Here is an 18,672-nt window from a genome sequence, read left to right as displayed (position 1 = left end):
CCAGGTAGAGGGAGGCAATTCTTTCACTTCGGCTGACATTAAATTAATTGCCCAACTTCCACCCGGACAATTAAACCTTAATTGGACTCTGGGGTAGGAATAATTCAAGATGGCTTATTTTACCCCACTCCTTCAGAAATTCTCGGAATTACAAAACATACCCGAAAAGCACATGAACACATTTCTGAAGATGATTGATGTTCTAAACGCAGACAGTATTCTACAAATGCTTTGCATTTACCATGTTATGGCGAGGACCCATTCTATATTTCTTGCCACAATTCATGCGTTCAACATCCTACCATTAAAATTAATATTTACTACATTGACCCGCTATCACTTTCCATATTTCCCCTCTGCCCAAGTCTCGGTTCAAATCACTATTTAATTCATGCCTTTGCTCACTCTAGGCCTGGCCTTGTGGTACCCTCCTGGAGAACATCCCTTGATCTTCCTTGGATAGATTTCATCTTATTCAAAGATGTCCATGTGTTAGATTGCACTAATTGCCACTTGTTCACGCCCACCTTATAACCATATAACAATTACAGCACGGAAACAGGCCATCTCGGCCCTTCTAGTCCGTGCCGAACACGTATTCTCCCCTAGTCCCATCTACCTGCACTCAGACCATAACCCTCCATTCCTTTCCCGTCCATATAACTATCCAATTTATTTTTAAATGATAAAATCGAACCTGCCTTCACCACCTTCACTGGAAGTTCATTCCACACAGTTACCACTCTCTGAGTAAAGAAGTTCCCCCTCATGTTACCCCTAAACTTCTGTCCCTTAATTCTCAAGTCATGTCCTCTTATTTGAATCTTCCCTACATCTCAGTGGGAAAAGCTTATCCACGTCAACTCTGTCTATCCCTCTCATCATTTTAAAGACCTCTATCAAGTCCCCCCTTAACCTTCTGCGCTCCAAAGAATTGGTATTGGTCAGACACCATCTCCTTGGTATTGGTCATACACTACCTCCGCTGGTTGAAATACTGTGGTTCTGTTAGTTCTAATCTCCTCCAGTCTTTTAATTCTCCAAACATTCAGCACCCCTCCATTTGTTACACCTCTCAGTGAGGACTTTGACCCACTACCATTTGCCTACTGCCACAATAGATCAACAGGGGATGCAATGTGACTGGCTCTCCACTCTGCACCTGTACGATACGAACAGGTACGTCAGGCTGTCATTCATTGACTTCAGAGAACTAATGGTAGGACTGTGTTCATTACTGTGCATTCTAATGAAATACAGAGCAGACAACAAACCATTCACCAACAGAAACTAATTTAAAGTTAAAGAATATTGATAATTTGACATGACTTACGTTTCATCTGTTCCAACAGATTCCCCTGATCTTGTCACACCCTGTATAGATTCCAAGGCAGTGGAGTACAACACCTTCTGCCCGACTGCACGTTTGCCATCTGGAGCAGTCTGAAGGTTCTCCACCTCATGTTCTTTCTCTTTGTCAGCTAGATCCAAGTTATGGATTCCCAACAACAGGCTGTAATCCATGATCTTGAAACTTTCCAAAACCTGTTATATATGTAAGTTATCATTTAAAATCCAGTGGTACAAGGAATCAATAGTTTTTTCATAACGAGATGAACATAGCTACTCAAATATCAAACCGCTGTTAATGGTATCAAAAATAAAAGCAGAAAATGCTCTTCGACCTGAAAAATTAACTCCTGTTTCTCTTCCCACAGATGCAGCCTGACCTGCTGAGTTTTCCTAGCATTTTGCATTTTTATTTTAAATTTCCAGCATCTGCAGTTTCATTTATTTTCACATAAAAGTTAATGGCATCATTTGACTGAATCCAAATTTACTGGAAACAAAAATAACAAATATTAATGAAGAGCTAGTCACAATGGCCAGTATCTATAAGACTACTTTAACACAGAAAACAACCCAAGATGTTTCTCAGAAAGGCTATGAAGATTCATCACTAAGCCACTTAAGGAAATTAGAGCAGAGGGCCAAAGGTTTGGTCAAAGAGGTAGGTTCTACTAAAGGTTTTAAAAGAAGAGGTTAAGAAGTTCAATGAGGGAATTAGAAGGGTGATGGGTGAATGAGACTTGGACTAGGTAGTGTGTGAGCAGTCAAATTATTTGAATGCGGCGAGTACATGGACAGGGCCTGATGACAATATGATCGTCTAGGAATAGTTGAATTAAGGACAAATGATTGAACAAACAAGTGAACTGAGGAAGAGGCAACGATGGTCAATGTTGAGAAATTACAAAACACGAAATTTACCTCATGAATAACAGTATGTAAATTTAGCTATCATACAGGAAGCAATGTGAGGATCAAAAGGTGAGACATGGGGAGAGACAGGAAAATTGGAGAGTTCAAGTTTCAGGTTAATGATTTTTCATCAGGAGAGGAATAGATCGGGTAGATGCACAGAGTCTTTTACCCAGAGTTGGTGAATCAAGGACCAGAGGACATAGGTTCAAGGTGAAGGGGAAAAGATTTAATAGGAATTAGAGGGGTAACTTTTTCACACAGAGGATGGTGGAGGTATGGAACAAGCTGCCGGGGGAGTTAGTTGAGGTAGGAACTATCCCATCGTTTAAGAAACAGTTGGGCAGGTACATGGATAGGACAGGTTTGGAGGGTTATGGACCAAGCGCCGGCAAGTGGGACTAGTGTAGCTGGGACATTGTTGGCCGGTGTGGGCGAGTTGGGCCGAAGGGCCTGTTTCCACACTATGATTCTATCAGGAAACATTACAAAACACATTTTATGTTGCAGAAAGGAGGAATAGAGAGAACAAAGGGACATTTGTGGACAAAGAGAAGCTAAATGTCACGGATGGTGTAGGCTCAGTGAGCATTTTGAAGGCTTGTTAATCGCAACTGATCTGCCTAAAGGGGATGCAAATACAGGAACTGAATGAGTACACTAGGTAAAAGAGAAAAAAAAATGTGGGAGTATGAAATACAAAACACAGCAAATGCTGGAAAACTGAAATAAAATACCGTGAATACCAGCAGGTATTATAGAGGAAGAAAGGGTATTACATAGAGGAAGAAAAAAAAGTGTTGGTATTTCAGATTGATGATCTTGCATCAGATCTGTCCATTCCTGACAAACCTGAAAGACTGGTTATTCATAATTGTTTAATTCGGTACTGAATCTCAAGGAATCATTGGAATGTGCCTACATGGAAGATGAGAACCTGGTCCTCGATCTTACATTAGGCTTTGTTGGAAAAGTGTGAGGGCCCAAAGTCAAGGTCAGAGGGATCATGTGTTCATAGAGACACAAACATCCTTGAGATGAAGTACAATTCACTTGCAACTTTTTCAGTTTAGTGTACATTGTGTTCGGTGCTTCGGTACATCAACAAAACTAACTGTAGATTGGGAGATGGCTTTGGCAGACTTCCATCATGCAGTTTTAAAGTAGGCCTTCAGTTGCCTGTCACTTTAATTCTCTAACTCACTCCAGTCTTGAAATGCTTTATGAAACTTGAGGAACAGTATTTCATCTGCCATCAAGGTGCACTGCAGCCCTCCGCACTCGAAGGTGAATTCCATCTCAGATAGTTAGCTTCTCCAGTGTATCAGAACAGGCCAGCTCTGATGCAAATTCATTGATCTGAAATATTAACATTTTTTTTGTCTCCACACAAGCTGAGTGACGTGCTAAGTAATTCTAGCATTTAACTTTATTTCAGATCTCTAGCTTCTGCAGTTTTTTGTTTTGGAGAGATGGGAAGCAGGCATGGTCAAAACAGGATGGATGAGGAGTGAGCGAGGGGGAGTGCAAAAAAACAATTAATAGCTGAAGGATCACAGAGATACAGTCAAGGCAAGACTACAAGAAATCACCCATATACTTACTGAACATTAAACCCATTGGGGAAAGATGTTGATATTTTCAATGCTAAGACAAAGTACAGAATGAGTCAAAAATGAGTCAAGAGATTGATCTCTTTAAATGAGCAATGCTACTCTCAAAACTTTTCCTTCAGTGTGATAAACATTGAGACAGAGGTTAATGTTCACTGTTTATCACAAAATGACCGTAGGAAAATATTGAGGAGCTAAACTTCAAATTGTTACTAGATTGGAAGTTTGGGCATTTTAATCCAGTGAAAACGAAGAAACATCAATACATTTGCAAAAATCAGAATAGTGAGAGACTTAGAGTGGTGACATTCCAAGCACTTGCTGAATTTATGCTTCCAATTTACGGGGAGAGGGGGAGAGAGGGAGAAAAACCCCCCAACCCAATTACTAACAGCTTGAGATACTGAGAGATCCAGTCAGCCCAAAGAATGTACAGAATTAACATATTGTGGCCATTATGTGCTGATGGTTAAGGGAGTGAAAGAAATCAGACTGCTTTGTCCCAGGCTAGTATTAAGTTTCTCCAATTTTTTTCAGAGGTACGCTCTTCAGGTGTGTGCAGATAATTCCATTACACTCCCAATTGTGTCTTGTAGATTATGGAAAGGGCGTGGACCTATGCAGGATGCCTGACCTTCGATCTACTCGTGTAACAAGTTATGTGGCTGGTCCAATTATGATTCAGGTCATGTAGTGTGGCCACCCAGATGTTGATAATGGGAATGGTAATTAATGGAATGGTAATCTATTAATTGAAGGTCGTTAGATTTTGTTCAGAATTTGTATTTTTCCTTGCAGATGTGGCATAAATATTACTTTTCACTCATCATGCTCTTGAAGGAGGTTGCAAGTTTTATCTTCCCCATGAATCATTTAATATAAATGGCTATTCTTGGGGTAACGAATGCTTGACTTATGTACACCTATATGAATGAGCTTCCAGAATGTTACTAAATTCAACTCTGACAGTACATATGTTCATCCCCATGAACGATAGAACTAGTTAACCTCTTTCTTCACTATTAGTCATTGGTTTTTTTCCTATCAGTTTTTGTGCTTTTGACAACAATCATTACAATACTGTGGAGGTATGGTTATCAGAGAGTGATTGGGTATTTTCTGACTCGTGGACAAAAATCAACCTGTAAAGTGGAATCCATTTGCCACCCAGGGATAGCCTGTAGTCCATGCTAGATTAAACCTTTACTTTCCTCATCTCTCCAGAAGGCTGAAACAATCCATACATTAATTTCTACTGGGCATTATTTGAAATTCATTTACAACTTAATGCATCCTTCCTTTCAAAATATTTTAGTTTCATTTATTGTATTGTGATGTTTCCTCAATATGCAAAGAAACAGGAAGAGGGGCAGTGATTGGCTGCCTCTAGGTATTGAGAATACAATTAAGGAAAATAAAAAATGATGAACAAAAAGATGGATTTAATTTTAGATGAATTTCAAATAAATATCCAACAGAAAATGTTCCTGCCTTCTAATTAGATGGAAGGTAAATATTCCTTAATTTTTAAAGATTCTGACAAGATTGGTTCCCAAAAATAATGTTGTACAATTTTATTTTGAGAGTTTGGGAGATAAAAATGCTTCAATGTAGCGATGGTCATGCATTGAAATTGGTTTCCAAACTTCAGGTCCAATGAAGTACAAAAACCTTTTCAGAAGCAGAGTTCAATGCGCAAACATTGCCTGTTTAATGCTTAAAACAGAGGACCCAATTTTTAACCATGTGATGTTCTACTTAAACAAATGTTTAAAATGTGTGCCACCTTTTGCAGACCCCGATCAAACATTTTACCATCAGTCTGATTATTCTTGCTATTTATAAACATGGCAGTAATGACTTGAAGGCAGTCTACATAATATTCGCATCCCTCTTTTCTCACACTCCAATGGGAATTTACAATTTCTGAACCTTTCCTTTATACTGCTTGTGGTTTTAGATGGTTTCAGCCTTTGTTTTTTGAGGAGTCATCTCTCTCAAAGTCAGTATTCAAAATGCTTACAAAATACATACTAAAATCTACCTGTTCCTATTGAACTTGGCAAACATAAAAGCAAATCGTAGTCTGAAACATTGTTTTCTTTCCAAATTAGTTGCTTGAGCAAAAATAATGAAGCAGCAGATTGTCTCAAGAAGTATGATTGTCACTCATTCTGGATTCATATTTATATTCCTTCATGACACAGAAAGAGGTAATTGCATCTATCAGTCCAATATGGCTCTTGGTGCAATCCCATCAGTCCTATTCCCTTGAGTCCTGCAATTTATTCTCTCTCTCATGGCCACCATCTCCTCCTTAAGCCTCTAAAACCTCTAGAACAATCTGCATGGTAGCAATGCGAACAAATAAAAAAAGATATTGGGGAAAAAAGTGCTAGAGTAATTCAGTGGGTCAGGCAGCATCTCTTGCGAACATGGAGAGATGACGTTTCTGGCCGCTTCCCTTTTTCATACTGATTGCTGTGGGAGAAAGCTGGAAGTGAGGTGGGGCCGGACAACGACTGGCAAATGATAGGTGGATACAGGCGATAATAATGGATAATGATATATGGATGAAATACCCGTCTCTAGTTGTCAGGGGTAATTGCGCATGCTGGTTCCAGCTGCTGCTTGTCCTCACCTCTGCCCAATGAAGTCAATTAACCCAAACATACAGTGCCCTCCATAATGTTTGGGACAAAGACCCATCATTTATTTATTTACCTCTGTACTCCACAATTTGAGATTCGTAACAGAAAAAGATACGTGTTAAAGTGCACATTGTCAGATTTTATTAAAAGCCATTGTTATGCATTTTTGTTTCACCATGTAGAAATTACAGCTGTATTAATACATAGTCTCCCCATTTCAGGGCACCATAATGTTTGGGACACATAGATTCACAGGTGTTTGTAATTGCTCAGGTGTGCTTAATTGCCTCCTTAATGCAGGTACAAGAGAGCTCTCAGCACCCAGTCTTTCCTCCAGTCTTTCCATCACCTTTGGAAACTTATATTGCTGTTTATCAACATGAGGACCAAAGTTGTTCCAATGAAAGTCAAAGAAGCCATTATGGGACTGAGAAACAAAAATAAAACCGTGAGAGACATCAGCCAAACCTTAGGCTTACCAAAGTCAACTGTTTGGGACATTATTAAGAAAGAGAGCACTGGTGAGCTTACTAAGGGACATCACAAAGGGACTGGCAGGCCAAGGAAGACCTCCACAGCTGATGACAAAATAATTCTCTCTATAATAAAGAAAATACCCCAAACACCTGTCCGACAGATCAGAAACACTTTTCAGGTGTGGATTTGTCAATGACCACTGTCCACAGAAGACCATGAACAGAAATACAGAGGCTACACTGCAATATGCAAACCACTGGTTAGCTGCAAAAATAGGATAGTCAGATTACAGTTTGCCAAGAAGTACTTAAAAGAGCAACCACAGTTCTGGAAAAAGGTCTTGTGGACAAATGAGATGAAGATTAACTTATATCAGAATGATGGCTAGAACAAAGTATGGAGGTGATAAGGAACTGCCCAAGATCCAAAGCATACCACCTCATCTGTGAAGCACGAAGGTGGGGGTGTTATGGCCTGGGCATTTATGACTGCTGAAGGTACTGGCTCACTTATCTTTATTGATTATACAACTGCTGATGGTAGTAGCATTATGAATTCTGAAGTGTATAGACACATCCAAACTTCTCAAGTTCAAACAAATGCCTCAAAACTCATTACCTGGCTGTTCATTCTACAGCAAGACAATGATCCCAAACATACTGCTAAATCAACAAAGGAGTTTTTTAAAGCTAAAAAATGGTCATTTCTTTTGATGGCCCAAGTCAATCAGCCGATCTGAACCCAATTGAGCATGCCTTTTATATGCTGAAGAGAAAACTGAAGGGGACTAGCCCCCAAAGGACTAAGCTAAAGATGGCTGCAATACAGGCCTGGCAGAGTATCACTAGAGAAGACACCTAGCAACTGTTGATGTCCATGAATCGCAAACTACAAACAGTCATTGCATGCAAAGGATATGCAACAAAATACTAAATATGACTACTTTCATTTAGATGACTTTGCTGTGTCCCAAACATTATGGTGCCCTGAAATGGGGGGGGGGGGGACTATGTATAAACACTGCTGTAATTTCTTTCTGGTGAAACCAAAATGTATAAAAATGGCCTTTATTTGGGGTTAGCAATGGTGTTAGACAAGGGGGAATTTTGTCCCCAGTCCTTTTTAATCTATATATTGATGATCTGCCCAAACAATTGAAAGCCTGTAATACTGGGTGCGTGATTGGTAATATTTTAGTGAATCATATAATGTATGCAGATGATCTTGTCGTCTTTAGTCCATCCAGCAGCTCCTTACTATATGTTCTGTGTATAGTGTGGAACATGATATTAAATATAATGCTAGTAAGAGTGCTGTTATGATCTGTAGAACCAAAGAGGATAAATGTCTAAAATTTCCTGATTTTAAATTGTCTGACAATAATCTTAGTGTCTGTAATAAGGTAAAATATCTAGGGCATTTTATTACAGAACAAATGACAGAAATACGAGGATATTTATAGGCAACGACGCATGCTGTATGTACAGGCGAATATTCTCTTGCGCAAATTTAGCTATTTAGAGCATACTGCACACCACTCTACACTGCGCACCTGTGGTCAAACTATGGAAAAACAAGTTTGCAGAGACTAAAGGTGGCATATAATGATGCCATGAGAACACTGCTAAGGAAACCTAGATGGTGTAGTGCCAGTAATATGTTTGTGGCTGTAGGAGTCAGTACTTTAGAAGCTATCCTAGGAAATCACATGTATAAATTCATTTGCAGGATAAATGACTCAAACTGTAATTATTGTGGCCTTGTCAAACATAAGGGTTAGCACTACACGCTACAAATCCCAGCTGTGGAGACACTGGTATCGTTGTCTCGTTGTAGGACATTGATCATTCTTTTAATCTGGATTTTTAACTTGTGTATTGTGTTTTAATATAATTTATGATGCTTTTATAAGTGATATACTAAGATTTAATATGTACTTTATGATATTTTTTTAATATGCAATGCATTTTTAAAAATGTAATGTTGCCCCTTGTCTGGACCTCGAGTCCGTAATAAAGTTTATTATTATTATTATTAAAATCTGATAATGTGCACTTTAACCTCAATTTTCTATTACAAATCTCAAATTGTGGAGCACAGGAGGCAAATAAATAAATGATGGGTCTTTGTTCCAAACATTATGGAGGGCACTGTATGAAAGGAATATGAAAGGAACGCAAAAGAGTTTCTTGTGACCTTTTTTCATTTCTCTCCAGATTTTCTTTCAATACTTCTGAGTCCTGAGAACAGAAGAGTCAGGCTATAGGGTGGGGAACGAGGACAGAGAGAAGTGAACATATTGTTGAGAATCATTCAATTGGATCACTAATAGCGTTCACTCGAACTGGCTGAAGATGTGAGGCAAGGTGACAAAACCAGCTGTGATGACCAACCAGTTGTTGGACTATTGAAGTGGAACTGTGAAATTTAAGTAGTCACATGATGAAGCCCCCAGGAATACACCCAGAATTCAAAATCAATGTTCTACAAAGGCATTAAGACTATCCTGAGAAATCCCCCAATGGAAAGATTAGATTTCAAACAATATTTCCAGCATAAAATGTAGAAACAAGGAACTGCAGATGCTGGTTTACAAAAAGAGACAAAGTGATGGAAGTGATGGAGTAACTCAGCAGGTCAGGCAGCATCTCTGGAGAACATGGATAGGTGACATTTCGGGTCGGGACCTTTCTTCAGTGATTTCTGGTGGGGGAATGGGGGGAGGGGAGAGAAAAGAGTGGGGAAGAAAGCGGATGAGAGGAGGGGCAGGACAAAGCTTGGCAAGGTATGTAAAGGTGATAGAACATGGGGGTGGGGGGGGAGAGATAGGCAGATGGTTGGACAAAGGCCAGAGATGAAAAGACAAGGTTTGAAGAGTTGCGAACTGTGAACCACAGGAAGGAATGTAAGTGGAAGGAGAGAGGGTGAAATGGGTGTGAGTCCAGGTTGGACACAGGGAAGATAGAAAAAAGGAGGGTATGAAGAAGGGTCTCGACCCGAAACTTCACCCATTCCTTCTCTCCAGAGATGCTGCCTGTCCGCTGAGTTACTCCAGCATTTTGTGTCTTTTCAAAAAAAAGGAGGGGGTGGGTTTGATTAGTTACCTAAAGTTACAGAATTCAATGTTCATACCATTAGGTTGTAAGTTACCCAAGTGGAATACGAGGTGCTGTTCCTCCAGTTTGCATGTGGCCTCACTTTAGCAATGAGGAGGCCCACGACAGAAAGGTCAGTGTTAGAATGGGAAGAGCGGCAAGGCTGGAACAACTCTACATCTATTTAAAATAACTACATAAAGGAACAAAGTTAATACATTTGCTGGGAATATTTGTGTTAAATCCAGGCCAACTCTATAATCTACCACCATAACATCTTTCAAACTGATGTCAATCAAACTCAGATCATATTGAGGAGATGATGTCTTGCGTGGGTAGGATGAGGTATGATTTGTAAATGCTGGTGCAGTGTCATGGTTGCCAACCTCACATGGTCATCCTGGCATGGGTTGAATACAGACCACACTTTGACAAGGCTCTCCTTTGACTTTTAATCTCCAGGGTAACATGGAGGCATAGAATTGCACAACATAATCCATCACCCAGCACTTAGCCAATAGCCCTATCTGCCTTGGTGAGCAAATATTCATCCAAACACTTAAATGCTGTTCACGACCCTCTACCACTCTCTCAAGTAGTGCCTTCCAGGTATTTACCACTCTCTGGGTGAAGACACTGCCCTTCATATCCCCTTTGAATCTCTTCACCCTCATCACGTCTGTGCCGCCTAGTTTTTTCTACTACTGATGTACAGTGTAAAAGCCCATTATTTAATAATTACTCCTCTTATTTTAACCCTTGCATCCCAGTGAGATTTGGGTAACTATGCTGCATTTCCTCCATCGTGTCCATCGCAGATAGGTCAATACTCCAGATTCAGTCTAACCAGGGCTTTAAATAGTCATGCTATTCAATTCAACTTCCATCCCCTTTGGATTTCAGAGGCCGGCATGCTATTAGCTTTGATTATTCAGTGACATTTCAATGGCCTGTATACCCTGGATGCTCAAGTTCCTTTGAACTTCCTTATAAAAAAAAAGCTAAAAAAAGCTCAGCAGCAATATTAAACTCAAGTTTCACGTACCTGGCAATCTCTCTGAAGTGTTTTGATCAATGCATTGTAGGTTTCAGCGTCAAAAAAGAGGCCATCAGGCAGGTCCTGTATAAAGTCCAAGTCTTTGAATGTGGGTGTATCTTTTTCCCTCTCTCTCCTCGAGGCCCTGCGTTTGTAAGTCGACCCTTTCAGATCGTACTTCTGATGCATCCGCACAGAACGTGGTAACACATTATTCATAACCACAATTCTTATATTAGTCCCTCCTGATTGCATGCAGTACAATCCATAAAACTTTGGCAATAATGTCCTCGGGTTCTGATTTAAATTCTGCAAGGGAAAGAGAATCTCAGATTTAAATTGTTGCACATCAACTTCTACGTGTTGAAGGTAGACATAAAAATGCTGGAGAAACACAGCGGGTGAACCAGCTTCTTGCTGCCTCACCCACTGAGTTTCTCCAGCATTTTTTGTCTACCCTCGATTTTTCCAGCACCTGCAGTTCTTTCTTAAAAACTTCTACCTGTTGCCTGGCCACATTTAAATCTTTCCAATTCTGTGCAACAATGATCAGAGGCAGACTTGGCATTCACCTGTCCGTCAATGCTGCCAATTTCAAGTAACTACAGGTGGGAAACCTGACACATTAAATTAATTATACATTATGTATTAAAGTAATCGCAAAAACGCGGAAGGTACATTAGCTTTTAACCTCCCGTTTCAGAATGGACTAATTCTGGCTGAATTCCTGCCTGTTGAACAACAGTGGAGATTAGGCTCATTGTTTAATCTGTGCAGTTTATACATTAACAGTGACATTTAGCAACACACCATTCCAATATAACCCTTTCAAGCTTTCAATATAGTCTGGAATTTCGATTTGGCTCAGGGCTGCTATCAAGCACGTCTCCACCTTCAAACTTTTCAACCCTACACAGACCCCAACCACCACACCCCCATTACTTGTTCCAATTTACTGAAAGATGTTGCATTTCTTCTCATTGATCAATCGGCTACTTTGTCACCTGGCCAAGAAGGCAGGCAGGTGCGCAAGCAGAATCTGAACACGCGCCTCAGAAAATTCCTCAAAGTGCATCAATTACAATTAATTACTGGGGATGAAGTTCAATTACTTTTGGGCGAGGCATTTGCGGCAGCCATTTTGCACGCAGTAAAAGTTGGTGGAGCAGGTGAGATGCTTGTGTTGGGCAGGAGTTGGAATGTAGTTGTGGCCATGAGCAGACACACCCGGCTGACTTCAACCTTGCCATGAGATTTTAAAACAGAAAATCAGAGAGAAAAACAAAAAATACAGATGCTGGAAACCAAAAAGGAAACAGGAAATGCTAGAAACACCCAGCAGTTCAGATAGCACCTGTGGAAACAGAAACAGAGTTAACGTTTCAGGTTGAAAACCCTCATCATATGTGGGAAAGAGGAAAATCAAGTTAGTTTTCAGTTGCAGTGAAGGCAGGTGGATGGGGGAGGGGATGAGGTGAAAAAGATTAATGGCTGGAAGGAATACTGTGAAGGGGTGACGTCTGGGTTGCCATGGATAGAAATAGTGGTTGATGTTTAAAGGCACTAATTAGTGATAGTGCAGACAAAGGAATGTAATCCGTTGCACTATGAAGCTGTGGGATCTGCTGACAGGATAAGGCCGTGCTAATGGAGAAAATTACTGAGCCATTGTCAGGGATGGATGACTTATAGCATAAGTGGCCAGTTCTGATACAGAGAAAGTGATTTCTTGCAAGTTGTAGAATTTAATAGTGTATCGGTAAGGCGGCAATGAGCCCAGATATAGTACAAGGTGCTGCCCATCAGCCTTGTTTGGGCCTCATTGTAACAGATCCGAAAGACCGCAGACAGATGAGTCAGAGTAGGAGAGGGATGGTGAATTAATATGGACTGAACCATAAATGCTCTTATGAAGCAATCAACTAATCAGCAATTGCTCCATTTACCTCTATCAGAACTTATCACTTCGGCTGCAAGTCATCTAGCTATGATATTGACTCTCCATTAGCACAGCTGATCTCCGGCATACCCCACATTGCTGCACTTCATAACATTTTGCATTTATTTTTCGTAATGCGCCCTCTAATTACTGCCATTAAACCATAGACTACGACCATGGAACCTTTAGCCCCATCACATCACAACTATTGCCTTTGTCCTAGCCCTGCTTGCCCACTTTCTCTGCAACTTGAAACCAACTTATTTTTCTTTCCTTCCCAGTTCTTATGAAGGATTTTTTAAACCAGAAATACTAACAGTATTATTTTCCTCAAATGCTACCCAACTCGGAGTGATTTTAGCAATTTCTATAAATAGCCACAGGTATAGGCAGCTCCACGTCATAACCAAGGTGAAAGTTGAGATGAAGCACAAATAGTTGAACCTTGCAGACAGGGAAGGCTCAATCCTCCTTCCTTTTGGGTTAACATACGATTCGGATTTGGAAAACAAATGAAGGCTTTGTGTCGCTGATGGTAATGTTGCGATCTTCCCGGAAGTGCATGTCTGAGCAGTGGACAAGGCTAATTGGTCGTAATATTTGACTGCTATGGTTGACCATCAAGATTATATCAGGAAGGATTTGGCAGTAAGGGAGACATGGCTTCCATTTGCAAGAGGGTTGGTATCTGACAGATTGGCTTAATATGCTTGGCTTAAGAATCAGAAATGAGGAGAACCAGTTATGCTATCTGGACGGGTAGTTATGCCAGGTACAGAAGCAATTTTCAAAAGATTACTAAATAAAAGTTTGGACAAAAATGTGCAGTTCTGCAGGAAAGATAGGATGCATAGCGCTAGTTGGCAAATGGTGAAACACTCTTTCAATTGGCAACACAGGAACAATGAATTACAAGGACATTGTGTGTTTAATCTTGTTATTCACCCATTCCAAACCACAAAACAGTACGTCATTCCTCAGACATTCGTCTAAGATCTCTCATTCAAAGAACAACCCAGTCCATCCTCTTCTACTAACCCCTCCCATCAACAAGCAACACTTCTATCCTTCCAACATATCCTTGCACTCTTCAAGCATTTCTCTTGAAAAAGCCATTAATCTGAATCTGTTTCCACAAGCATAACCACCGACATGAAACAACACGCAGAATACAATTTCTTAATCCAATTTCATGCAAAAGGGCCATCTGCCCATTCGAGTCTGCTGTGTCAGTGAATGACCACTGAATTTGGGTCCCTTTCCCACCAAATCTGCATATCCTGCAATTTCCAATTATCACACACTCTGTTTAAATCGACAATCAAGCATTGATACAGGATCACGCACTCGTTTACGTCGACTATCAATTACCGCTAAATAATAAACAGCACTACGCCTAGAAAGCCTTTTGGTAATTGTTGTCTTACCATATAGTAGCCTGGTAACAGCTTCTGCAGGAATTCTGCCTCCTTGTGCTGGACAGTTTTGATGATGAATTCATCGTCACTTGTGACGTAAAATAAGGAGCCACTGGCACCAGGGTTGGAAAGCTCAATCAGTGGTTCACTGCATAAGGAATACTGGCAAGGAGGAAGAGAATTTTAAAAAGATTCAAGTTAATATTTTTTTTTAAACATTCACCATAATATTTGTTTAAATTATTTAAAAAAAATTAAATATCAATGAAACATGCCTACCAATTCAATGAAAGCAATTTAAGTAAAAGATGAAACTTGAACTATTCTGTTTAGTGCAAAACCAAACCAAAATGCAAGTGCAATTAAAAATCACCAGCTCAATAATGCTAACAAGTTTCCACCCAACACAGACAAATTTAAAATTAAGCCCTTTCATTGTGCAGATTCAGATTTATAATTTATAAAGTAAAGACCATGAAATTGAAGCAGACAAGGTTCTCATCTGGTTAGAAACTGGTGTATTAATTATGCGTGTTAATCAAATGGATGCTATTTATTCAAACAAATACACTTACGCCTATATTGACAATTAATTATCCAATGGACAATAGACAATAGGTGTAGGAGTAGGCCATTCGGCCCTTCGAGCTAGCACCGCCATTCAATATGATCATGGCTGATCATTCCCAATCAGTACCCCGTTCCCGCCTTCTCCCCATATCCCCTGACTCCGCTATCTTTAAGAGCCCTATCTAGCTCTCTTGAAAGTATCCAGAGAACATGTCCAAATCCTTAATAATCTTATTCGTTTTAATAAGAATCCCTCTCATCCTTCTAAATTCCAGAGTATACAAGCCCAGCCGCTCCATTCTCTCAGCATTTAACAGTCCCGCCATCCCGGGAATTAACCTTGCAAACCTACGTTGCACTCCCTCAATAGCAAGAATGTCCTTCCTCAAATTAGGGGACCAAAACTGCACACAATACTCCAGGTGTGGTCTCACTAGGGCCCCGTACAACTGCAGAAGGACCTCTTTGCTCCTATACTCAACTCCTCTTGTTATGAAGGCCAACATGCCATTTGCTTTCTTCACTGCCTTCTGCACCTGCATGCTTACTTTCATTGACTGATGAACAAGGACCCCAGATCCCGTTGTACTTCCCTTTTTCCCCAACTTGACACCATTTAGATAATAATCTGCCTTCCTATTTTTGCTACCAAAGTGGATAACCTCACATTTATCCACATTAAACTGCATCTGCCATGCATCTGCCCACTCACCCAACCTGTTCAAGTCACCCTGCATTCTCATAGCATCCTCCTCACAGTTCACACTGCCACCCAGCTTTGCATCATCTGCAAATTTGCTAATGTTACTTTGAATTCCTTCATCTAAATCATTGATGTATATTGTATATAGCTGCGATCCCAGCACCGAGCCTTGCGGTACCCTTCCTGTATTTGAAAAATACAGTATATAAACAAAATAGGAAGATTTGTTGGGAAAGTCCAGAACAAGGGGTCACAATTTATGGATAAGGGGGAAATCTTTTAGGACCGAGATGAGAAAAACATTTTTCATACAGAGAGTGGTGAATCTCTGGAATTCTCTGCCACAGAAGGTAGTTGAGGCCAGTTCATTGGCTATATTTAAGAGGGAGTTAGATGTGGCCCTTGTGGCTAAAGGGATCAGAGGGTATGGAGAGAAGGCAGGTACAGGATACAGAGTTGGATGATCAGCCATGATCATATTGAATGGCGGTGTCGGCTCGAAGGGCCGAATGGCCTACTCCTGCACCTATTTTCTATGTTTCTATGTCTATGTTACTGATAAAGGTGATGACAATTGTTGAACCCGTTCTTCCCACTTAGTGTATCTGATGGGCAGAGTTGTTAGACCCTAACTTGGTGATTGACATTGTACTGGAACAGGAGTATCTTGCAGCATCATTGCACAATGGATCAATCTGTGCTTCATCCCAGCACAAATTTCTCAGGCTGTTACTGCGAGCTTATACACCGTGAAAATCACATGCATGACTTCAAAGAACAGATCAAATATGCCATCACACGAACTAATGACCCAAAAGCAAAAAAGTGCGTAAGTTGGTTGCGCTCCAAGACACTGTGTACGGGTATGGAATTCTCCTGGCCAGAAAATCATGCAACATCACTCCCTTATAAACAAAAGAGGTGCTGGAAAACTGAAGTAAAAGCATGAAAACTGAAGTAAAAGCATGAAAACTGAAGTAAAAGTGCTGGAAGTATTCAGGCAACAATGATGAAAAGTTGATCTGAAGAGTGAAAGCAGTTTCTCACTTCACCAATGCTTCCTGACCTGCTGAATATTTCAAACATTCTGTTTTCATTTCTTAACTTGTGAGACCAAGTTTATTTTTTAAAGAACAGAAAAAGGAAACATCAAGGAAAGTCTAAAATAAGAGACCAAAAGGATAAGACTAAAATTTGAAACATCTGCAGCAACAACTTAATGCTTGTTGGAATGAGATTGTGGTTTTGTGATTCACTTGCTGTGTGGCAGTGTTGATTGGAATTATATTAACAATCATTAACTTGTTAGAAGATCGTCGCCACCAATAATTACCAGCCCTAATTGTCGGCTCTGTTTGGTTTGCAAGTTCTTAATGGGGTAGTTAAGGAGGAGGGGCATATGTTGTCAGGCTGGCAAAACAGTCGAGTAAATTGCATGCGAACTGTGGCAATGCAAAATTTGTGGCCTCCCTCTTCCTCACTGAGTGACAGGTGATTTTGTATTTATATTCTGTGCACAAAGCAATTACCTTTCTAGTCACGGAAAATAAGCAGCATGAGATGACGTTGCATTAACTGCATGGGAGGATGTTAAATAACCACAGGTGCAAAACTTCACATCCCTAGTGCATGATAACTACCTACTTGAAAACAGAAATGAGGACATGAAACATCCAAGCACTTAATGAATTTTGTTTGCATCTCTTTTAATGGCCTAATTCTATATTCTTCCTGCCTTTAAATTTAAGTTCAGCGATCTTAAACTCACTTTCCTAAATATTATGGATAAAATATCCAGATTAATTTTGCCAATTCAATTAATAATCTTAACTGCAGCTGATCACCCCAAGTAATATATAGTCTAGACATGATTTGGCTCCGAAAAGTGTCATTTTCAAGTTCTCTTCTTAATCTCTTCCAACCCTATAAAGGGCCTGTCCCACTTACGTGTCCTTGGCACGCAAATTGCACGACCTCACATTGTTATATATTTCACATTCTGACATAGTACCTTAGAGAGCAACCAACTCAAGTACTTTTTCCTTTTCATGAGTCTTTCAAAAATTATTGGTATAAAGAGGATACAACCAAGGGAACTTACCAAATAATCATCAGGCTTTATATGAAAGAGTTCTCGGAAATAACGGAATGCCAATGGAGCGTAGGTCTTGAATCTGAAGTCGGGATATCGATGTGCAGGTGTAAGATTGCTTCCTTCACTGAAAATCCATTGTAAATAGATTTGATTAGTCATGTGTATTAAAAGAAACAATAAATCAAGATATTTCTAAAGGAAAATTTTGATTTGATGCCCTGGGTTTGTCACTGGTGAGGTCAGGATTCATAACTAATTGTCTGCCTAGAGGCAGTAGTAGCGCATCTACTTCAATCCAGTGACATTTAATGTGTACTAGTTTTCCCAAGTTAGGATTGGTGCTGGGGTTACTGATGTTCACAATTGACAATGATATGGAGGAGTGGATCACGTATTATGCACAAGTTTTCTAGGCTGGGTGGCATTATGGGTTGTAAGGAGGATGCAGAGAGGCTTCGAGAAGATGTAGACAGGGTAAGTGATTTGACAGATGAAATACAATGTGAATAAAGTGAGAGATTATCCACTTTTGTCGAAGTTAAGTATTTTTTAAATGATGACCGATTAAAAAGGCGTTAGTATTGAAAGGCATGTGTGCATCCTTGTACAGAATCAATGACAATTAGAATGAAGGCACAAAGCTCTATAGAATTCAAATGGTACATTGGCAATAGAATCGGAGTACGAGAATCAAGACATTTTACCACAATTACAGACCCTTGCATTAGCATATTGTGCACTGGTCTGGTCTCTCCTCCAATGGAGCAATATATTTACAATATAGCCAGTGTGGTGGCTTTATCAGATTGATTT

At 40.0% G+C, this 18,672-nt stretch overlaps 1 protein-coding gene and 1 long non-coding RNA gene across 12 annotated transcripts in view; one reads left to right on the top strand and one right to left on the bottom strand.

Annotated features, from left to right (window-relative positions):
- pip5k1b (phosphatidylinositol-4-phosphate 5-kinase type 1 beta) overlaps positions 1-18,672 on the bottom strand; it is a 150,224-nt gene that overhangs the window by 36,719 nt on the left and 94,833 nt on the right. For 10 of the 11 annotated variants that reach the window (XM_033018089.1, XM_033018088.1, XM_033018091.1 and 7 more), the window contains 4 exons: positions 17,866-17,983; positions 14,501-14,653; positions 11,144-11,443; positions 1,334-1,545 (listed from right to left, as the gene is read on the bottom strand). In XM_033018089.1, coding sequence (XP_032873980.1) covers positions 1,334-1,545; positions 11,144-11,443; positions 14,501-14,653; positions 17,866-17,983 — 783 coding nt within the window. The remainder of the gene's footprint in view (positions 1-1,333; positions 1,546-11,143; positions 11,444-14,500; positions 14,654-17,865; positions 17,984-18,672) is intronic. The other variant, XM_033018098.1, reaches the window with a different exon arrangement.
- Positions 6,696-7,994, top strand: LOC116971158. Its single transcript, XR_004411424.1, has 3 exons — positions 6,696-6,719; positions 6,782-6,787; positions 7,811-7,994. It is a non-coding gene; the product is annotated as an uncharacterized LOC116971158 (long non-coding RNA).

This window comes from Amblyraja radiata, chromosome 3 (genome assembly GCF_010909765.2).
Source record: "Amblyraja radiata isolate CabotCenter1 chromosome 3, sAmbRad1.1.pri, whole genome shotgun sequence".
Classification (NCBI taxonomy): domain Eukaryota; kingdom Metazoa; phylum Chordata; class Chondrichthyes; order Rajiformes; family Rajidae; genus Amblyraja; species Amblyraja radiata.
This window is presented reverse-complemented; position numbering and strand designations above follow the sequence as displayed.